General features: G+C 38.6%; 2 protein-coding genes and 1 long non-coding RNA gene across 8 annotated transcripts; 2 read left to right on the plus strand and 1 right to left on the minus strand.

Annotated features, from left to right (window-relative positions):
• The first annotated feature begins 1,773 nt into the window (after positions 1–1,773).
• On the plus strand, positions 1,774–4,075 carry LOC143886286 (uncharacterized). Its single transcript, XR_013253732.1, has 2 exons — positions 1,774–2,587; positions 2,683–4,075. It is a non-coding gene; the product is annotated as an uncharacterized LOC143886286 (long non-coding RNA).
• A 4,751-nt stretch (positions 4,076–8,826) lies between these two features.
• On the plus strand, positions 8,827–16,286 carry GLR3.3 (glutamate receptor 3.3). Of its 6 annotated transcripts, none has more exons than XM_077390806.1 (7): positions 9,205–10,095; positions 10,719–12,073; positions 12,191–12,468; positions 14,046–14,077; positions 14,167–14,573; positions 15,135–15,321; positions 15,418–15,805. In XM_077390806.1, the coding sequence occupies exons 1-7, from the start codon at positions 9,831–9,833 to the stop codon at positions 15,564–15,566; spliced, it is 2,673 nt and encodes an 890-aa protein (XP_077246921.1). In that variant the 5' UTR covers positions 9,205–9,830; the 3' UTR covers positions 15,567–15,805. The 6 variants fall into 6 exon arrangements, with proteins under 6 accessions (XP_077246923.1, XP_077246921.1, XP_077246918.1 ...); XM_077390803.1 differs by adding an exon at positions 15,916–16,286 and having other exon boundaries at positions 9,210–10,095; positions 15,135–15,566; XM_077390804.1 differs by adding an exon at positions 15,920–16,286 and having other exon boundaries at positions 9,210–10,095; positions 15,135–15,566.
• Positions 16,287–21,227: 4,941 nt separating this feature from the next.
• LOC143886287 (glucan endo-1,3-beta-D-glucosidase-like) lies at positions 21,228–23,384 on the minus strand. Its single transcript, XM_077390219.1, has 2 exons — positions 21,979–23,384; positions 21,228–21,391 (listed from the first exon to the last, which is right to left on the minus strand). The coding sequence occupies exons 1-2, from the start codon at positions 23,333–23,335 to the stop codon at positions 21,360–21,362; spliced, it is 1,389 nt and encodes a 462-aa protein (XP_077246334.1). The 5' UTR covers positions 23,336–23,384; the 3' UTR covers positions 21,228–21,359.
• Between the last annotated feature and the right edge of the window lie 378 nt (positions 23,385–23,762).

The following is a 23,762-nucleotide window of genomic DNA, read 5'->3' on the forward strand; positions in this document are numbered from 1 at the left end:
TTTTGGAAACTGTAATAACCTTTGACGGATCTTTAAATACTAAAAGACAAGATGCATTAGCGAAGATATCAAAACATAGTTGTGCTGATTTCATTTTCCTTTATTTTATGTACTATAATTTGCAAAATGTCTGGATGAAGTTGCTTCACAGGGGAGTACTTCATGTTATTGTGCCTGCATGCTGGATGTTGATTGCAAGTCATGATTGAACTCATTGTTATGTCGAGGGTCCAAGAATGGTCAGTGATGTATTCCTGCCAAACTGGAACTCTTGAATAAAAATTGGAGTAAATGCCTTGATTAACTAAAGTGAAGTGTGAATCAAGCTAATGTATTAGAATGAAGCTCAGAAGTTATTTGCTCTTCAGAGTCAGGTGGGCATACACTCACCAGTGTCAGCCACATAGACTTCAAAGTCAGAATTGGACTTTCGAATAAGTTAGTGATGGAGTACAAAGTGCATCCTAGTTTGAGATTTTCACTTTTGCATCATAAATGACATGTATTGATGTATTGATGGTGTACACAGATGTATTGATGGATGAAATATAAGTTTCTTAATTCATGTTGGACATTCCATGCTTTCATTACACTACATGTTAGTTTTAATAGCTTCTAAATCATGTTTATGTCCCCTATTTGGGGATTCTTGCAAACCAAAACACCGGTGTACCATTATAATAATTTCGTAGATACAGAATACATGTTTAAATAGTTTACAGCTGCTTGTATCCCAACTTTAGGGAGAATTCAAAATTTAGTGATTTAAAAAAAAAACATACACCGACGGTAAAAACGTCGGTAAATCTTCTCTGCAAAATGCCAAAATGGGTATTTAGTGACAGTTAAACTGACGGTGTACATAAACATCGGTGTATACTTTAATTCTAGTGCTTGTTTTTTCTTTTGAGGGATAATAAATGTCAGTATAAATCAATACACTGACTATTTTTGAAAAAACGTCGGTAATAGCATTTAGGGACGCGAGAATCACCAACGTTCTGGGAAAACTTCACTGACGTTCAACCTTATCTTCACCGACGGTCGAGACCATCGGTGAAAGTCCTTTTTCTTGTACTGACAGTCATTGCAAACGTTCTGATGATACTAAAAATCTATAACAAAATTAAAGAAATTTAATAAAAAATGGAAGAAAAATGCAAAAAACAAGAAACTAATTTAGAAAATCCAAGATTACCTTGGGATTGCTCTTTCAAAAGAATTCCAGTTGACGATCAACAGCAATCTATGCAATCAAGCAAAGAGATGCGGATTTTTTTATGAAAATTAATTATATAAATTTAATAAAGATATTGAAGAAAAAAATTTAGCAAAATTAAATAGAAAAAATTAAATCAGAAAATTACCTTAATGTTTACTAATAGATATCCAAACAAGAAATATTTTATTTAGTCTCTTCCAATATCTCAATTGATACTTTAACATATTACTTCACCAATTGCTTGCATTCTTTTCTAATTTCATTTGTACACACTATAATAGAAATTGGTGGAGACATGAGCCTTTTATAAGAGCTAATCATGCCAGAATATTAGGTTTGGTTTATCTTTGGTGCTCTAACACACCATATACATTGCTCTACACCATACATTGCTCTATTAGCAGTTTTCCCACGTAAAGCATGTGTAGTTGTGTACTATCATGGAATATTGAGCATGCATATTCTATGCGAAATCAGTTAGAAAAAAGTTGAGGCATGGAGAATACTTAATTGTTATGAAACTCATTCAAGAAACTAATTTTTGTTTTGCTTTTGAGACAGTAGGGCAAATCATGCAAGATAATATTTGCACCTGTACATCTGTGATCTGTAATGTGGGTTTATCATTTTGGGCACTGACAAGACTCATTTTTTCTCCACATGGGTTATTCAAAGGTTGACTGACCCCGACATATTTCTAGGGGAGATCATAGAAATAATTGGAAATCACAATACCTTGAAGTTAGGATAGTAGTGGAGAGAGGTTCTTGAGGGCTATCTAGATTTGTTCCTTCTCGGCCAGTCTGTCAATCATCTGAGATGCCTTTTCCCTCTAGCAGGAGATGAAGGTATGTAATGACTCTTGTCATCTTACCATGTTGCTTCTAGATCCCTACGGCTTATCTAAAATCATATTTCTTTTGAAAATTGATTGACGAATTGGGCAGTAATGTCTTTCTAGGATCTATATCTGAACCAATCTAGCATGAGGGACCATTTGTGAACTGCTCAGGTTAGGGATAGTTGGAAAATGTGGGCCATTGTTCACTTCTTAGGCCCTAGGGTCGGAGGAGGCCGACAAACATTTTGAATGGATGGTAGGGCAGCCAGTCCCATCAAACTTTTCAAAGTCGACTATTTGAAGTTGTTACACAGTTTGATTTCTGGGAACTGGCTCAGTCTGTCGATATTCATGCCTTTTGTTTTTTTGGGTGTCCCCACCCCACTTTGTAGAGTGAGACTATTTCCCTCCGGATGCACACAATCACCTGTAAACCCCGCGCATCTTGTAAGCCCAGGGGGATTCGAACTCTCGTCTCTGGGAGCATACCCAAGACTTTAAGCCAAAGAGCCACACCTGTACAGGTTTATATTCATGCCTTTGAGGTTACTCTCTTTGATCTTTCGGAGTTCTTTGACTAATTATTTTACTTTTTCCAACAATGCTGGGATTTGGGTAGACGGGTGCACAATTTTCTTTGGCACACTATTCATCATCCGTTGAGAGCAATGGTGAACGACCACTGCACGTGAAGAAGATAAAAATGGTTTTAGATTTAGCATGCACTTGAAGGAGATAGAGTGGGTTTTAAATTTAGCATATTGGGGAGGATACCCTATGATGGGGCATGAAAAACAGCAGCCAGTTAGCTGTCGACACGTGGCCCCGAGATGGCCCACCACAGGCCCAACTGTTGCACAAGGGCAATCTGGTAATTTCCTGAAGAGTAGGTAAATTTAAACCTATAACAGGTCGACACCTGTCCTGGGGTAGGTAATCCAACCACGCCCGGTTTTCCTCTATAAAAGGCCTCCCAGGGCTCAGAATCGAGGGTAATAACTTCTCACCCACCACTCTTAAAAACAAGCTCTGCACTCCTGCTCATACTGACTTGAGTGTCGAAGGGCTTGTCCGGAGTAACGACTCCGGGTTGGTCTTCTGACCTCGTTTGCTCTTTTGCAGGACTCAGTTCCTTCATTCCGGTTCCGCAGGACTCAGCTCCTTCACTTCGGCTCCTCGGGTCCTCCAGCTCAGCTCTTACGTCACTGCCGTATCTTTTACCAATTTTAGGCCTAACACCCTAGAAACTGATTCAAGCATGATTCATATATGATTGATCTAGACATGATGAGGAGGAGGTCCGCGGTTTGGGGAGGCAGAGGTTTCTACATATGAGATTAGATGATGGATTATTTCCAGAACTGGGGAGTTTCCAACTCAGCTTTTTCATCCTTGAACAAGAGAAAGCAACTTAGGAGCACCTTTACTTGCGATTTTCACCATGAGTGGTCTAGAATATGTTCAGCTTGCCTATTCTATGTTCCTTACATGCATGCGGGTATGCAAGGTAAGCTTTTCCATTGCACTATGTCGCGTCCATTGGACTATCTTACAGGGTACTCTTCCCAAAGATAGAGAGGGGTGAAATGCAATGCATTATGCAAGAATGGAGTGAGTGTTTTCATTGTTTGGTAAGGTGTGTCGGGGACTTTTTTTTTAGCAAAAGAGAAAGAGTGATCTTATACATCTTGATCATGCAACGTGTACCATTTTGTACCCAAAATTTGGTATCAAAGCTATTACCATGTCTCGTGTTCGAGTCGCATATGAGCAACTTGTGGAAAATGCTACCCGGAGCAATAATAAAAGTGCGATTTGTGAAAAAGGCTACTTGCAACAGCCAAAGTGAAAGTCATCAGAGTTAGTTCAGAGTTTGGCCATCTCGATGTCAGTTGCAGAGCATGATGGAATGATACGGTCCAAAGTGGTTTTAGGGCCTAACCTAATGAGTTCCATAAATCCTGTACTTCTGATGTAATGTTCTTAAGTTTTAAATGGTAAGTTTGGTTGCATTTTTCATTTTATTTTAATTCAGCAGGAGAAATACCATCTGTTATGAATAAAAGCCTCGGATATGTATCATCTAGGCATTCAGCTTGGAAGGATTTTTTCAAATTTCAGGTCTTTTTCTTCGAAAACTCTGGTTAAAACCTCAAAGAATAAGTTTTTGGTGGAGATTTTGCTAATCTCAGTTTTGATAAAGATGCCCATTTATAATGAGGAGAAAAACCAAATTTAGATCCTTCTTTTATTTATAATGACACCCAACTTCACTTTCCTTACTGAGGATGACAACAACTTTCATCACCTCACTTCCACTCTACTTTCTTTCTCTCTCACACTGTCCCTTATTAACTTATACTTTCCGTTCGAGGGAGTCCTTAGAAAAAATAATCAAATGGAGCCTTAGAGACTCTGGCTTGCCTGTTCTTCTAAACCTCTCATTCCCATTTTTCTAGAGAAGGCAAAACGAGCAAAAGTGAATATGGTGGAGCCACTCTGCTTCTCTTTGAATACATCGTAGATTAGCGCAAATTTCTGTTAAGAATAAATGGGTCCGATTGTGAGTCCCAAACTGATTCGTGGCCTTATTTTTTTTAACCTGAATTTATCTAGGAACCTGGTGCGGCACCTAAAATTTTATTAATAAGAAAAATAGTTACAAGAGGAGGACATAGAACCTTGCCTCTAACCCATCAAGATAACAAAATAAGAGAAATAAAACCCTATTACCCTTCTACAAAGAAGCAAAACTAGTGGCCTCAAATTCACGTTTAATTTTGAGTCAGTTAATCAGTTTGGGTCTCACAGTTGGTTCTCGGTCAAAATCAGAAGGCCCTAATCACTTTTAAGTGATTATTTAAGATCCAAGTGATATGGGACACAACAATGCATGTTGTTCAAACAGGGAGATACTATACTCCTCAAAATTTTGTTTGGAGAATGCTATTTCCACCCACTTTCCAGCATTTCCAAACCCTTTTGTTTGTTTATTTTTCTTGAAAATGAATTTTTTTTGAGGAAAAGTCAAACAAAAAAGTCTAAATGCTGCCATTCTAAATGTAATTTGGTTGCACGCGGGTGGCTCAGAGAGTAATGGAATAGGAAGTAAAAAGGGAGGAGACAAGCATTTTGATTTCTCTGGAATTACCTTAGAGAATAGTGTTAGTAGTCTTTGGTTGCACGGCATATACTCGGAGAGCAAGAGAATAAGTAGGGATGCCATTACCAAAATAGGGAGAGAGGAGAGAGAGGAAAGAGAGAGAGAGAGAGAGCATCATTCCTTAGAAATTCAACCAAAATTCCTTGCTTTTGGAAAATTTTGGTTTAGAAGTCACAAGGAAGGGGCACAAGATCCATGTCAGCAGGCAAGCAATTATTTACATGGGAGACATCCAAGGGAGTCATAAGGGAAGCCAAATGATATTTTGGCAACCAAACATGGAATGACATGCCAAATCCAAGCCAAATTCCAAAATCTACCGAGTTTTTGTAATAGAATGAAGTATTCTCACTACCGCACTGTGGACCCTACATTTGAATAATCTAAACCATCCATTTGATTGGATGATCTTCGGCCACAACTGATCCATCATGCCTCATTTAGGATTCTGCTAAAAATTCTAAATGGTTGATATTTGTAGCACTTAATCTTGGCACGGTATGTCCCTTTGCCCTCTATTCATCTTGTAGGACACAAAAATTGCCTTCAACTGTTGATCTTGATCGTATATGTGACCTTTTGCCTAATAATTCTCAAATAATAAATATAAATGATATCTGCACTCCCTAGTTTATTAATGGTAACCAACACTTCATTAACACTTTCCTACTCGGCTATTTGTATCTTATTTTAGAAGGGATTTGCTAGCGACCATCGCATAAGGCATTTCGCGGATGGCCTGTTGCATTTGAGAGCAACCACATTGTGAATCAAGACAAAACAGCTGAACTGCAAAATGCCTTCTATGATGGGCTAGCGAAAAAAAATGTTTTTTTTCCCAAGTACGGTGTTTAAACATTTTCCTACAGGGTGAGATTTCTTTTTGGGGAGTGATATATCCAAACCCCGTTATCATTTCCCTCTCTTTTTTCTCATATTTCTAGAAGTGCTAATGATCTTGATGATCGTCCGGACGTTCCTTTGTTGGGACATAACATAACTAGGCTGCATCCCGCATCCTGACCCTCCAATCTATAGCGGGACTGCACATTACAGAAACCGCTACAGATCGGAGGGTCGGGATCATGATGATTTACGGGATATAGATCATCTTATGAAGTGGGCCCACTATACTTTATGAAAAATATTGGACTTGCGTGCACACAGCATATAAAATCTCATGTTAGGTGCTAGATCCCTTCTGTATGTTTGAATATCTTCGCCTGTTGATTTGCACTTGTAGCACGTTTGGCTGCCAGAAATTTGTTTTCATAATAAATGGGCTATCTCGAAGTAGAGATGAGGATGAAACCCCTAAAAATCAGAAACAAAATCCAAAAAACTAGTGTTTGGAGTGATGAGTTGCTGCTGAAGGAAAAGTGGTTTTGAGTAGGTTTTTTTGTATATGGATTTTTAGCAACTTATGATACATCGAGTAGAGTTTTTTGTTTCTAGATTTTTAATCATTGGAAATACTAGTTTTGGGGATTTTAGTATACCACTTCTACGAATGGCTTGTAATGGTGCATTTCTTCTGAGACCAGGACCCTTCATCATGACTCCTACTCGTTGCATACCCTAATCCACTACTGTATGAATAGCATTTCCTGCTGCGGTTTTAGGGATTTCACCATCATCTCCGATTTTTTTTCCTATTTTTAGGGATTTCACCCTCACCTCCACTTGGAAATGCCTTTTTTATTTCCTCTCCCTTCCAAATGTGTTCGTGGGTCCCATCGAGTGATATCCCAATGCAAACCAACAAAACGTTGCTTTTTATTTCTCCTTTGAGGAAGATGAGTCCAAGTCCTTTCGTAATCTTAACCGGACAACTAATAAAGCCCATGAGACAGCATCCACAAATGCTCCTCTCATTCTACAATCTACCTTTTCTTCCTCATTCTTTCCTTCACGCAATGAAGCATCCAATTCTACTATCATCATTCATCCCCATGTCGCCATTCATCACCATGTACCACACATGACTCCATCAAGATGATTATCAACATCCCACATCAATGCCCTATTGCCCTTACATATTGTAGGGGCACAACTTGGCCGAGTTGGACCGGGTTGCGCCTAACCCTAGTTCAACTCAAGGTAGCATTCCCTCAATCCTAACCTGACCTAACCTCCTCAGATCGAGAGACCCAACCCCTCTCCAAATCCCGCTATTCCAAATTGGGTTAAGTTGGGGTTGGTCCAAAATGAAAAATTGAAATATATATATATATATATATATATATATATATATATATATATATATAGAGAGAGAGAGAGAGAGAGAGAGAGAGAGAGAGAGAGAGAGAGAGAGAGAGCTAGCTGTTCCTACACACATGTGTAGATAAGTTATCTACGCACTAGCTTAAAATACAGTGGGGACCACATTATTTGGGTGATCCAAACCATTCATTTTTAAGGCCCTCACATAGATAAGGTGTCCACAAAAAATCAGATCCATAGGATCATCCTAACCATTCGAACTGTGAAGGCAAAAAACTGAACTAATTTGTAAAGGTTTAAAGACATCCATTTTACCTCCACAAATCATAGGGTTGGGATGCTCCTATGGATCTGATTTTTTGTAAACACCCTATCTATGTGAGGGCCTTTAAAATGGATGGCTTGGATCACCCAAACAATGTGGGCCCCCTCTGTATTTTAAGCTAGTGTGTAGAGAACTCTCTACACATATGTGTAGGAACCGTTTTCTCATATATATATATATATATATATATATATATATATATATATATATATATATATATATATATATATATATATGAGAAAAGTGTTTCTAGTCCGGCCGACTAGAGATCATTCTCTAGTCCGCCACCCAAAAACACATGGGTCCCACATATTTGGGTGATGCAAAGCATTCATTTGATGGGCTATGACATAGAGACTGTGTCCACAAGAAATTAGCTTCATAGGATCATCCCACATGGGTCCCACATATTTGGGTGATCTAAAGCATTCATTTGATAGGCCTCATCATAGATAGGATGTCCACAAAAATTCAGCTTCATAGGATCTTCTTAACCCTTCGATTTGTGGAGTTAAAAAATGGACAGATTTGTGGCGGTTTATAGCCGTCAATTTTAAGCTCCACAAATCATTGGGTTGGGATGATCCTATGAAGCTAATTTCTTGTGGACACCGTCTCTATGTCAGAGTCCATCAAATGAATGCTCTGCATCACCCAAATATGTGGGACCCATGTGTTTTTGGGTGGCGGACTAGAGAATGATCTCTAGTCGGCCGGACTAGAAACACTTTTCTCTCTCTCTCTCTCTCTCTCTCTCTATATATATATATATATATATATATATATATATATATATATATATATATATATATATATATATAAATGATGAAATTTCAACACAACACGAGCTGAAATCGGGTTCAACCCATCGGGTTCGGGTTGAGCGCGGCCGAAGTTGCACCCCTAATTTCGGGTTGAGCGCGGCCGAAGTTGCATCCCTAATTATGTCATAGTGTTGCTTTTACAATGCTACTATTGATATTCCTACTCTAGTGACCCTATAGCTCCATGACTTTTTTTCAGAAATTCAAACCACTTAATTATGTCAGCCGATCGTACAAGACATTTCTATTTGTCTCCGCAATTTAGTAACAAGCCAATTTACTCTGTTGCCTCTTTTAGCCATTAGTTTGGTTTTCTTTCTTTTCAGCACTTATTATCAATTCACAAATGAAAAGGAATAGTTGTCTAAAGGTAAGAAGCTACTACTTCCATACATGATACATTTGGAGTTTTGAACTACACATTTTTTGTTTCAATTCAAGCTTTTCCACGTGAGTCTGTCCTTGTTTTCATTCCTTAGCATCTCTTTTGCAAAGGAAAAGAATGTTGTGATATTTACGCATGTGTCTGATTCTAGGTTTATTTTCTTTTATTTTTATAGGCCACTCAGAAAGCACCTGCTTTTGACTTCTTTTGAAAAGAGCTTCTATGGCTTAGACGCAAATGCTCTGGGTTTTTTGGGTTTTTAATATTTGGGTCTCTGGGTTTTTTTGGAATCGTTTTAGTTCCTTGCAGATGTGGGTTTTTGGGTTTTAATTCTGCATACCTTCTCCTTCATCAATCTGTTTATATCTGACACTGGAAACAATTGATTTTTGGTTCTGTTGCTTAAAGCCTTTATGAGTGCTTATTCTCTTCCCCATGACATTTTTCAATGGTTTCTGTTGCTTAGAGGTTTCATTGGTGCTCATTGTTTTCTCAAGAGATAATGTTTATGGTCTTTGATGGGTACTTGTTGTCCTCTAATGAGATTTTTTTAAATTTATGAGTGGTTGATTGGTTTTTTGAACTTTTGGTTTCCGGGTTATTCTTATTATCCCTTCTTCCTTGGTGGATATTGAGTTTCTATAATTCCTCACCAATATATTATAAAACGTCTGGTTGTCACTTCTGTTGTATAGGGCTTTGACTTGTGGTTCTTGATTTCCATGGGTGTTTTATTAGTGGACTTTTTTGTTTCTCTCGTTTTCTATTTGATGAGTGGGTTTTGTTTCAGATATATATAAGTTGGTGATACAATTTGAGTTTGGTAATTTACTTTCCATTTCCCAATATGAAACTGGTTTGGCTTCTTGGGTTATTGCTTTCTTGTTTTGGAGTATTTTCAAATGGGGCTAGTAGAAATGTTACTTCAAGGCCTTCTGTTGTTCACATCGGAGCTATTTTCGCTCTCGACTCGACCATTGGGAGAGTTGCAAAGCTTGCCATTAATGCTGCTGTGGAAGATATCAATGCAAATTCCAGTGTTCTTGTTGGAACAAAGCTGGTTCTCACAATGCAGGACTCCAATTGCAGCGGATTTCTTGGCATTGTTGAAAGTACTTTCTTTCTTCTTAAACATATTTTGGTTGATTATTTAAGTTCAATTGTGAATCCATTGCGTATCTTGATTGGCCATGGTGGAGATCGATGTGGGTTGGATCTTCTATTGCCTCTCTGGTCGACATGATCTCTGATGGGGAAGGTCTACTTTTGGTCACTTAGATGGTAACAGAGAACAACCCCTTATTTATCGAAAAATGGGCCTCTTAGAGTTCCACACATAATAGAGCTCTAATTGTTTTTATCAAATTAACCAACTACTTATCCTAATGTAGTTGAACTTAGGGCTACAGTAGTCATCCATCTCTCCATAAGATGAGATGTACTGATTACCCTTATACCCTTTACTAATCACTTTGGTGATTGGTCAATGGTTAACTCCAGTAATTTCACACTTAACCCTTTTTCTTTTTCTTTTTCTTTTTCTTTTGAAATGGCTATTTCACACTTAACCTTATTCATCAATTTAGACTGTTAATCTTAGACCCACGTAAGATCTTACAGATTAATCACTGTTCCATCTTTTTTCAATGCACAATTGCAAGTCCTCTTATTATCTACTTATCCAATATTTATAATGAAATCTAATCCTCTCTTTGAATTTCATAAATGATAACAGCTTTACGGTTCATGGAGACCAATATTGTGGCTATTATCGGCCCCCAATCCTCTGTAACTGCCCACGTAATCTCACATGTCGCAAATGAACTCCAAGTTCCTCTGCTCTCATTTGCAGCCACTGACCCCACCCTGTCTTCACTTCAGTACCCATTTTTCGTTAGGACAACACAGAGTGATCTGTTTCAGATGACCGCGATAGCCGAGGTGGTCGATTACTATCGTTGGAAACAGGTAATTGCAGTCTTCATTGATGACGATTATGGAAGAAATGGGGTAGCTGCACTAGGAGATAAACTTGAAGAAAGACGCTGTAAGATAACTTATAAAGCTGCATTACCACCTGGGCCCGAACTGACTAGAAGTAGCATTATAGATATTCTGCTTAAGGTGGAATTGATGGAACCTCGTGTTATAGTCTTAAATGTGAATCCCGACTCAGGGCTCACGGTTTTGTCTGTAGCACATTATCTTGGAATGATGGGGAATGGGTATGTGTGGATAGCTACAGATTGGTTGTCTTCTGTTTTAAATTCTTGGGAAACACTCCCTCCGGAGGCCACAGATTCAATGCAAGGTGTTCTTACACTACGTCTACATACGGAAAATTCAGGACGAAAAAAGGCTTTTGTTTCTAGGTGGAATAAATTGATTAGTAAAGAGGGGACTGATAATTTGGGGTTGAATGCATACGGCCTATACGCTTATGATACTGTATGGACAATCGCTCATGCAGTTAACAATTTCTTCAATGAGGGTGGGACCATATCATTTTCTAATGATTCAAGGTTTAGTGATGTAGAAGGTGGGACCCTGCACCTTGAAGCTATGAGCATCTTTGATGAAGGAAAGCACTTTCTTAAGAATATATTGCAGACTGACATAATGGGTGTCAGTGGCCGAATTAAGTTCGATGCAGATGGGTTCCTCATTCATCCTGCGTATGATATCATTAGTGTAATTGGAAATGGTTACCGGAACATTGGTTACTGGTCTAACTATTCTGGGTTATCGGTTGTTTCTCCTGAAACTCTCTACACGATGCCACCTAATCGTTCCAGTGAGAACCAACATCTGTTGAGTGTCATTTGGCCCGGGGACACAGTTACGTTACCTCGTGGGTGGGTTTTTCCGAATAATGGTAGGCAGTTGAACATTGGAATCCCCAATAGAGCTAGTTATCGAGAATTTGTTTCACAAGTTGCAGGTACTGACATGGTAAAGGGGTTCTGCATAGATGTGTTTCTGGCTGCAGTAAACTTGTTGCCATATGCTGTTCCTTATAGATTCATCCCTTTCGGAGATGGTCTAAAGAACCCAAATTACAAAGAGCTTGTGAATTTGGTTACAACGGGTGTGAGTATATAATACAATTATTTTTTTAACATGAATGACATTAAGAGCAATTCTGTACATTATAAATATATGGTTTATGTTATTTGCAATGATTCCATAATACGTTGTCTTTTGTAGGTTTTTGATGCCGTTGTAGGTGACATTGCAATCGTCACAAGCCGAACAAAGGTTCTGGATTTTACACAGCCCTTTATTGAGTCTGGCCTTGTCGTATTGGCCCCTGTTAGGAAGTCGAACACAAGTGCTTGGGCTTTCTTGCGGCCATTTACTGTTGAGATGTGGTTTGTCACGGGGGCATTCTTCCTTGTTGTTGGAGTAGTTGTGTGGATTTTGGAGCATAGGATAAATGATGAGTTCCGTGGTCCACCTAAAAAACAAGTTGTTACTATTCTATGGTAAGCATATAAAATAAAGTATGGGCACTAAGTGTAGAATATTACCATTCAAAAGAACAAGAAGAGTAAGTGTAGAATATTTTTTTGAGTATAGACGCGTCTCTTGCCTCTGATTACACTTTAATGCCCATCAATGTCATCAGATCTAGGTACTTGCAAGCTGGGGTTTTGAAATAATGTGATCATGCTAGAAATGTTTGAATTTGTAGCTTTTTTCTTCTTTGTTTAGACTATGATTTTCTGTGTGAGTTTATTTGTATTTGGATAACATGCTATTCATTTGTTTCAATTTTCTTTTTGCTGATCACATTATGACAGAAATCTCAAGGCAAATAAATTCCATTAGTCCAACTTCCCAATATAAGCTAATCTTCTACTTTTCATGTAAACAAAATCTTTCTACAATCAGTAATTGGTGATTACTTCGTAATCTGTCAAGTTATTGAAGGTCCAACTTTCAGAAATTTCTCAAGAATCATGAAGTTGGTTATCATTTTTGCTTAATTTACACAGAATGACAGAGTATCTTGTCTGATTTTTCTCCCCCTAGCAGATAAATTTGTCTTAGAAAAGAAAAAAATCATGATGGTGCCTAAATACATTGATGTATCCAATATTGTGATGAAGGAGTTTAGGAAAAGAAAATGTTAAGACAGCTATAGAAGAGAACTACCAGATGATTTTATGAATGGTTTTGGTGGAAATGTACAATACTAGAATCTTAGGTCTAATTTAAAACAATTTTTTCACATTTATCGGAATCAGAAATGTACAGGCCATATCATTTGTTTTTCTAATGCTCTTTGGACATAGAAAAATGACATGCTTGCTTCCTTGTTTCAAAGCATATTTACTACAGAGAATGATATCCACGCTCCCTTGTTTCAATCATGTAAAACAACCAGTTACTCCAAACGCTTAAGCTGCTGGAGTTGGTGTTATTAAATCATTTACACTTCAACACTACCCCTCACTTGTGGCCCCACTGTTGGGTCAACCCTACACATAGATTTTTAATATCAAGGAGTTGTTGGGTTTTGAAACCATGACCTCCCATGAAGCAATTGCTCTGATACCATGTAAAACAACCAGTTATTCCAAAGCTTACGCTGTTGGAGTTGGTGTTATTTAATCATTTATACTTCAACAAAGAGGGCGCCACATGTGCCACGTGTAGGCCAACCCTAAAAAAGAGGGGCCACATGTGAGGGGGAGTGTTTAAGTATAAAAGATTAAATAACACCTTCTCCAATGGCTTAAGCTTTTGGGGTAATTGGTTGTTTCACAAATTATGAGACTCTAATTAGCTGTTAAATGCTTTTACAATTATCAAAATGCTACCAACAGCCAATGATAAAAACATTTTATAAATTGTGAGGTGCAGCCGTACAGCTATCATTTCCCTTGCTATATTGCCTCTAGACCAATAAAACTATAATGTTGTGGAAAGGGACATATCCCTTTTTCTTAAATGTAATGTGCATTTATCCAATTCATAATCCTTCAAATAGAATCTGAATCTTTTTGCCCTGGAACCGTTTGGTGTCTGATTTTAAACTTGTGTTCTCACCTTGCAGGTTTAGCTTCTCAACTTTGTTTTTCGCCCATAGTAAGTGAAACCATGCTAATATCTTCTCCCAATCAGTGGCAAAGCCATAGAGGCAGCTTCTCTAATTTTATAGACTTCTCCTTTTACAGAAGAGAACACAGTGAGCACCCTTGGGCGCTTCGTGCTCATCATATGGTTGTTTGTGGTTCTGATAGTTCAGTCGAGTTACACAGCAAGTCTGACCTCAATCCTCACCGTCCAACAGCTATCATCACATATCAAGGGAATTGAGAGCTTGATTAACGGCAAGGAGCCTATTGGATTTCAAGTGGGTTCCTTTGTTGAAAATTATCTGATTGAGGAACTCGGCATTTCCTCGTCTAGACTCGTTTCTCTTGGGACACCAGAAGCCTATGCTGACGCCCTCCAGCGTGGGCCCAACAATGGGGGTGTTGCTGCTGTGGTAGACGAGCTTCCATATGTACAAATGTTCCTTTCCCGCCAGTGCAAATTCAAAATTTTAGGACAGGAGTTTACCAAAAGTGGGTGGGGATTTGTAAGTAAAATGTTTAACTTCAGACCCTTTCTGTTCATTGTTTGGACACTCGAAAATCGGATGGTATTTCTATCACTAATTGTGATAAAACATGACTAAATTTGGGAAATGATTTCTTTGCTCCAATGTTTTGATAAACATGCGCTCCACTTGTTTGTCGTGTAGTATTTAAAGGGATGTCAGAGGATATTACGGTTCTCAAAAAGCTCTTAAAACCCTTTAAATACTACACGACAAACAAGTGAGCACATGTTTATCAAAACATTGGAGCGCTAATCATTTCCCAAAAATATACAGGCCCAAAAATATAGTTATATATTCTCTTACATCAAAAGTCATGTCTATGTTCATGAAACCAAGAGATTAAAGCCCTGTTTGTTTTGGATTTTGAGAATTGATTGCGAGTCGAAAACTGATTATAGGACTCAAATTTACTTTTAATTTTGAGTCAAATAATCAGTTTTGGACTCACAATCTATTCTCAAAATCTAAAACAAACAGGGCATAAGTGTTTCATGTCCAGGTAATGCAGAGGATTTGATGTTTCTTCATTTTTATCAGGCATTCCCACGGGACTCTCCCTTAGCCGTCGACTTGTCAACTGCCATTTTGACACTATCAGAGAACGGTGATCTCCAAAGGATCCATGACAAGTGGCTGACAAGAAGTGATTGTAGTTCACAGACAACTGATCTTGAATCAGATCAGCTTCATCTCAAGAGCTTCTGGGGACTCTTTCTCATATGTGGTATGGTGTGCTTTGTCGCTCTCTTCATATACTTCATTATGATTATACTCCAATTTAGCCGATACTTTCAGAGAGAACCCAATTCTTCTCTTCAAGGTGGTTCGGGGTCTGGATGCCTCAAAACATTTCTATCCTTCGCCGATGAGAAAGAAGAAAATTCAAAGAGAAGGTACAAGGAAGCCAAAGAATTGAATAGCAACTCTAAGAGAAAAGAAACAGATCAGTCAAATGAGACACTAGCATGAGTATGTTACCTCATTAGTTTTGCTGCTCTAGTTGTAAATTTTCGTAACCGATCACTTGATCCTTCATTTAGTTTTCAAATGCTATAGTAACTGTATAGTTCATTATACTTTGGATGTGAATTCCACTTCCAATAGATTGTCTTTGATGTATCAGTGAGTTAAACGTCTATACGAAAATAAAAGGATTATGTTCCAGAGTTAGAATTTAGAATCATGAACAAAAGAACCAAAGTTCAATCTCTCTGCTCTAGTTTTTCTGTTGGAAACTGGTTTGCACATATCTGTTTTGTGTCATGAATTGCCATTTACTTCTGGATCGGGGTGACGTGACTGGTTGGATTGTCCTTAGACAGGTTATCTCGATGGGTCCATTTTGATACTATTAGAGAAGGCAATAATCTCTGAAGGATCCATGACAAGTGACTGACAAGAAGCGATCGTAGTTCGCATACAGCCGAGATTGAATCAGACCAGCTTCATTTCAAGAGGTTCTGGGGCCTTCTTTCTCATATGGGGTATTCCGTGCTGTGTAGCTCTCTTCATATACTTTTTAATGATGACACGCCATTTTAGACTATACTTGCTGAGATAACTGTTAAACTGTATCTTTGCAAAATCATTTTGTTTAATTTACTTCTATATTATTTTTATTTTTGAGAGACACAGTGAGGACAAAATGTAATTTTGTGTCAAGGGCATTTTGGTCATTTTGTTAGTCTACCTTACACGTGTATGAGTCACACATGTTTATCTTTTCCCTTCCTACTTCCCTCCTATTTCAAATTTAAACCCTTCCTTGAAACTCTAAACCCACGTGACTTTCCTAAGCCATTATATCTCCATTTTTTCCATGCCCACTACCACTTACCTAAGCCATTAATGAGTTCTCCACTATGTTGCATTAGTACGGATACGAGTGCCGGAATCTGACACGGGTATCGAGTGTCAGATTCGGCAAACCTCAAAAAGAACGATTCATGGATTCACCAAAATATTTTAATCAATTTTCAAATTTTATTTTTTTATATAAAAATATGGTTATGATAAATAAGAATATATTGAAAATTTTAATTGGTACAGTCAATGTAATATTTTATTTCCATTTAAGAAACATACTATTAGGATGGGTAAAACTCAAAACATGCCGTAATTGTAAAGTTGTAGTAGCAGTATTCAGAAAAAACAAATAAAAGAGATCTAGAAATGTCTCAGAGAGTCATGAAGTATTGGAATCCTAGACTTGTCCGACACAGATTCTTCACCCATTAATTTAGAAGAATCTATGTAACATGGATTCTCCACTTCGTATTGACTAATCTAATCTTCATTTACTTTTATTTTGTAGAGATTTTCCACTAGGAAGATCTCCATTTAAGCTATTGTTTGCAAGCCTGCGATGTGAAGCAAAGTGCCCACTTGCCCGATTTACTCCATATTTTGAAGACTTATTTTTCTTATATTTCTCTCTTGTAGTCATCTTCTTTTATCAAATATTGGAGTACATCTTGTCAGTGATTGTTCTTTGATTTAGGTTGTGGATCTTGGCCTAGTGTAGACTTCGGTTTCACTATTCGAAAAGCAGATATTCCGGTGTGGTAAGATCTTGGCCTAGTGTAAACTTCAGTTTCACTATTCGAAAAGCAGATATTCCGGTATTGTAAAATCCATCTTTCTCGTTAATAATCCAATCTCTTTACTTCGAAGTGGCATGCCTCCAAACATTTCTATCAGTTACCGAATAGCAACTCCAAGAGAAGAGAAATAGATCAGTCAAACGCAACACTGACATGAGTAGTTCACCTCTTTAGTTTTGACCGCTCTGCTTGTAAATTTTCTTAAACATATCACTTCATCCTTCATTTAACTTTCAGCTGCCATAGTAACTGTGTAGTTCATTATTCTTTGTATATTTGACCCTGTTTTAGATCAGGGGATAATCATTATCGTATTCCTTGCTCATAGTGGCCTCTGATTCAGCATGCCCTGACCAATTAGCTGAGTGATAGTCCAATCAGACAGATAATTTGGACGACCTAATCTAAAAATGGAGGTTACATGCTCTACCTCAAAATTCAATATTTAAAAATTTAATGAAGAAGGTAGTTTCACTCTGTAGGGAAGAAAGTTAAGGACATCCTAACTCACTTTAATACAAGGACCAATTACCAATGGGAGACAAACATTAGGCAAAATTATCAACAGAACCCATGCTTTTCAAAAATTATCAACGGGGGACAAAAGAGGTCTTGTCAATAAAAGCTGGACAAAAATACCCTTTGGCATTTACAACACGTTTTGACCTTGTGTTCTCCTTCTTCCCTCTTCTTTTACTTCTCCTTTATCACATTTTTGATTTTTTACCCTACTAGTCAACTTCCTCCTTGTTCAACTTGAATGTTGAGTTCTTACCATCTATCTCTTTGTATTTAGGTTTCGTTTTTCTTTTCTTTTTGTTTAGGGTTTTGCACTATTCCATTGTTTCTTATTTATCTTGTTAGGGTTTAAGCGATTTGTTTTTTAGGGTGAGTTTTGGAGATAATGCATGGATGGCTTCACTCACTATTTTGGAAGACAAGTGGTTGTATAAGAAAAAGTTGATGTAATACATGAATGGATGGCTACACATTTTTTGATTTACTTAAATTTTTTATTTTTTTTTTGTAATACACAAATTGGGATGTAATACATGAAGCACATTTAATGAATATAACATCCATTTCTTTTGTTATTTCTATCATGAGCAGAATTATAATGCCATTAGAATAGTTGCTATAGGCAGAGGGTTTTGTAGTAGAAGGGGTTTATCAATTCTCTGGAAGGGGGTTAGTAACTCTCAAAAGTAGGGTTACCAATTTTCGAATGGGCTTATCAAGTGCTTGAAAATTGGCAGAGGGTACTGGAGTTTTGGAAGAGGGTTTTCAAGTTTCTAGGATTGGGGTTATCTAGTATAAAAAATGGGCTCACCAATTTCCGAATGGGGAGATCAAGTTCCTAAAAATTTGCCAAAGGTACTAGAGTTTTGGAAGGGGGTTTTCAAGTCTCTGGATTGGGGTTATCTAGTATAAAAATGGGGTACCAATTTCTGAAGGAGCTTATCAAGTCATTGAAAATTGGCCGAGGGTACTGGAGTTTTGGAAGGGGGTCTTCAAGTCTCTAGGATTGGGGTTATCAAGTATCAAAATGGGGTTACCAATTTCCGAATGGGCTTATCAAGTCCCTGAAAATTGGCTGAGGGTACTAGAGTTTTGGAAGGGGGTTTTCAAGTATTTGAGATTGGGGTTACCTCGTATCAAAATGGGGTTACCAATTTACGAATGGGCTTATTAAGTCCCTTAAAATTGCCCAAGGGTATTGGAGTTTTGGAAGGGGGTTTTCAAGTCTCTGGGGTTGGGGTTATTTAGTATTAAAATGGGGTTACCAAATTCCGAATGGGCTTATCAAGTTCCTTATGAAAACGTTTTTACTTCATGTTTTTTTTCACTCGTTCATTTTCACGTTTTTTTTCTTTCTACCGTACAATTCATCTTCCTCATCCTCCATTGAAAGGGAGAAGGAGAAATGCAAAACCCTAAAGCATATGAAAAACAAAACCTAGATATTGAAAGATAGATGGGAATGAACTCACGTTTCGAATTTTTGAGTTTTCCCACCTCCAATGGTGGCTAAATGATGAAGAAGATGACTTGTAAGGTGAAAAAAACAAAGTTGAAAATGAAAAAGTAAAAAAAAAAGAGGGAAAGAAGAGAGAAGGGGGAAAAGTGGAAAAGCAAAACGTGTTGCTTAAGAAAATGACATTTTTGTCCAGCTTTTAATGACAAGACCTCTTTTGTCCCTCGTTGATAATTTCTGAAAAGCATGAGTCCTCTTGATAATTCCACCTAATTTTTGCGCCCCATCGGTAATTGATCCTTAATACAATGAGGCATGCCTCTCTACTCTATTGTGGACAGATTTAAATTGTCTATTTCAAATTAATTGTTCAATTCTGATACCCAATAACGTGGCGATACGTAGTCTTCCACCTCCCTCTTCAACGACAAACACTACACATCATTAGATGGTTGACGAATTTTTGAGCCGTTAGAGATCCAAAGCAAGGTGAGATTGGGCCCTTCAGGCTATTGATATGATGCCTAACTAGTTGAAAATTTTGAGGACGTGTCAAGTGAAGTGGATTAATCCTGAAAAGAATGAGTTCAAATTACATACAGATGGTTCGGGACGTTCGTCCAAAGGCAAACCTGGCTTACCAAGTGAAGGAGGAATCATAATAAACCATAAAGGTGAGATTTTATTTGCTTTTTCTCATTTTTATGATACGGTACTAACTTTCCTTTCCAGACAAAGACTAGAAAGTATGTTAGATGCGCTGAGGTACTGTAAATTATTTGGTCAATCTAATATTTGACCTGAAGCAGATAGTAAAACCTTGATCCATACGGTCACAAGAAGAATCCCCAATGGTCTATTAAATATTATTAGCAGGAGCTTCAATCTTTGATTTTAGAGTTAAGGCTGAAAATGTCACATCAATTTGGAGAAGTTAACCAGGTTGCTGACTCTTTAGCTAATTTTGCCGGTAAGAAAAAGGGGAATAATATGTAGAAAACAAGGATCAAAGCACCCTAAGGCTTTATCCTCAAGCTGTGAACCATTCTCACAGAAACCGTTAGAGGGGGAGATTTTATCCGTTTAAGGGGGGGGGGGGGGGGGGGGGGGATATCATTTCCCTAAAGGCCCTGTTTGGTTTGTGAGATTTTAGTGGAAGAAGTAGTCAAAGGGGAAGTTGACAAGCATGGAAGTTGTGTAGGTTTGACTTGGGAAAAGATTAGTAGTCAAAAAGGAAAAAAATGGTAAGGTGTTTTGATGCTAGAAGATGTGTGGAAATTTTTAGGGTGTCATTATCAAAATGAGGGTGGAAGAGAGAGAAAGAAAGAAAAAAACAATGATTATATGAGAAAAACAAATTCCACTCTTTTTCTCATGTAAAAACTCCAAAAAGGAGGTTTGAAATTTGAATGTTAGTGGAGAGGACAAGTCCCGCCACATCAGTCCCACCTAGGAAAAACTGTAATAATGATGTCCCCTTAATGTTGGGTAGTCAGATGGAATTTGAGCACAAACTTGGCAACCAAACATCTTCAGGCATTTCACATTCCATCAAGAGGCCAGCTGTCTCCCACTATTTTTGGAACAGGAAAAGGAAAAGAGAATCATATAAAATGGCAGTGAAAGGACTTTCCTAGAAGGGCCAGAGGCACTTTAAGATGTGACATTTTAGGCATCCCTAGTGTTCGTTGCTGAGTAATTTTCCCTAGGAGACCCAAAGCAAGGCCAATTAACTGCATGAGTCAGATCAATCACAGGTGGCACCTTCAGGCTTCAGCAGTGTAGTGGACCCAACTCACTGTAGAATCCTTTACACCACACAAATGGCATCCAGCAAATAACTGTGATTGAACTTTATGTTTGAATTTTGAAGATTTTGGAAAAAAAAAAGGGTGGGAGCTTTTTGAAAATCTTAAAGCCATTGATGAAGGAGAGAAAAGGGGAAATCATGCATCATTCCTCTTTCTCTTCCCCCTGTAAACAGGAATTGGGGCCCTCCTTTTCTTGACAAAGCGAGCTATCAACCACATACTAACAACATAACACGGTTCATAGACAGCCAAATCTTTAGGACTTTTCAATATCTCTCACTAAAACAAACATAGAAAAATGTAGAAGACAAAGAGAGGATTAAGCAAAATCCATCACCACGAAGAGCCTTTTTCATTCACGATAGTGACATATTTACTGTTGAGGATATCGGCAAGTTCCGTAACCTGAAAAATAAAAGACAGAAGGATCACTGAATCGATGAATAAGAGTAAACAATGCAATATATATGCAGAAAGTGGTATACACACCCACTTGTTTTAGTAATGGCACTCCTCTTTTTACTTAAATATTCCTATTTAGATGTTAGAAGCTCCTATAATTTTCAAGGAATATTTGGGACATTATTTGCATACTAGAGAGTTTAAAATAAAGGGAAATGATCTATTTGCCCCCTTTTCTTCCCCAAGCCACTCCCTTGCACAGTTACTTCCCTGGGCACCCCTCTAGTGTATTTATATGGCTACTCCATTTTACACTTGGGGGGTGGCCTGGGGAAGAAAAGGGGAGAATTTATCACTTCCCCCAAAAAAATATCCTTAATAAAAAACAAAGAAGGAAATGATATTTCCAAATCCTTTACCAACCTTTCCACCCCTTTGTGCATTTTTCTAAAAGTAACTGTTCTTCTTCTGTTTTCTCTCCTTGAAATGGTCATTTTCAGGAGGAAAAAAAAAACCCAAACAAAAAGTGGTGAAAAAGCTGTGAAAAAGGGTGTAAATATCATTAATTCAGAAGAAAAAAATGCACTTACTAGGATCACTAAATGTAACAAGAGCAGTCCCCTTGAAATCACAGTTCCAGTAGTTCCTCCCATGCATCTGATAGTAAGAATTCATGGCATAAGAAGCATGTGCATGCAACTTGTTTGGCTCAAAACAACCCCCTTTCTCAAATAACTCCTTACAGTCCACCCCTCCAGGCCCACAACAGAAATCCAAAACAGCCTGAACCACCTTCTCATCCGCATGTGGCTTAGCCACGCACCACACGGACGCACCCCTCGGAGCCCCACTAGCCACATTCTCCCCAAACCCTAATTTCCCTCCCCCACCACTACAAAAATTGCAACTCAAATCCACCTCATACACCTTAGACCCATCTCCATTAAAGATCCCAAAATTCCTCTCACTTGCACTCCCCTCCTTTTGATTCTCATTAAACAAAGCAAACACAAACACATCCACCTTCTCCTTAGGCCTCATGGGCGTTCCCACGGGCGAATCCCCACGTAAAATCAATCTAGTGTTGTAAGTCTTCGCATTCTCCGGCGTCGCCCCGATATCCCCCGGATCTCCCTTCGAAGGCCACCCGGACTCCGATACGATGATTTCCACCGTCCGATTGATCCCGATCGCTTTGATCGCCGATCTAACCGCGTCAATTTGCGCGTCCAACATGTTAGTGTACACGTACCCGTTAGAGTCATGTACCCCAGTTGCATTCCCTAGTAAGGCATATTCTAGGTCAATCTTTGAAGGGTTGTCCCTATACGCGAAGTAAGGGTACGCATTGACCATAAAAGGTGCACCGGTGTCGGCGAGGAACTCAACGAGGGGCGTCATGGTCGGAATCAGGTCCGGCAGGAAGGAGGCCGAGGAGGGAGGGAATGACGAGGCGAGGACGGCCATGCTATGTGAGGTGGTGACCTTAATTTTCCGGTCTAGACCCTGTGAGACGAGGACCGATTGAAGGTTACGCATGGCGGGGACTAAGACTCCCATATCGGATGCGGGCGCAGAATTGGTTAGAAATTCATTTCCAACCGCAATGGCGATGACGGAAGTGGCGGGGAGGAATGGGGAGATGCGTTCGGCGAACCATTTATCGGCGGCGGATGTATCGGAGCTTATGTTTGCTACATTTTCATTCTCGACGGAGACAATGAGGTCGATGCCGGAGTTTGAGAAGGCGGTGAGGATTTCAGGGTTTGTGTCGTAGATTTTGACCTTGTCTATGAGGGTGGATTGGAGCATTTCGGCCACCTTCTTAGGGGAGGGGAGGTTGTTTCCGAGCGTGCCGTAGTTGATACCGACACCCGATACGTTACGAGTTAGGAGCTGTATGAAGATGAGCATGGACATGAGTTGGAATAGGAAGGGAGGAGACATTGTTTTTGGATGTTTGGGAGTGAAAGTGGTTGGTCTAGAGGGAATATATGTAGATTATCGGATGTAGGTGAAGTTACGGCACTTTGATAATGGCACTCTACTCATTATTTAAAGTTTTTCCTGATTGGATGTCCATAGCTAAAGTCAAAAAGTGTAATTTGCTGAGAGGGGTGTCATTATCAAATATCAGAGTTCGGATATTATTTTCCCCTAATTTTAAGAAAATCCTAATTTTTCTTCACCTTTGGATCAAGGGCTGGGATCATCTGATGAAAGTGGGACCAATCTCTATGGGCCTGATCACCATACAGGTCCCCATGGGTCCATGCCGTTCACTATCATCTCCACTTGTCGGGGCCTACCATGAACACACAAAATGACTTTTATCCAATAATCCTAACCACAGGATCTATGAATAGCATATATT

Source organism: Tasmannia lanceolata, unplaced genomic scaffold (genome assembly GCF_043159265.1).
Source record: "Tasmannia lanceolata isolate RefF3 unplaced genomic scaffold, GAP_Taslan_0.1 ptg000011l, whole genome shotgun sequence".
NCBI classification, from domain to species: Eukaryota; Viridiplantae; Streptophyta; class Magnoliopsida; order Canellales; family Winteraceae; genus Tasmannia; species Tasmannia lanceolata.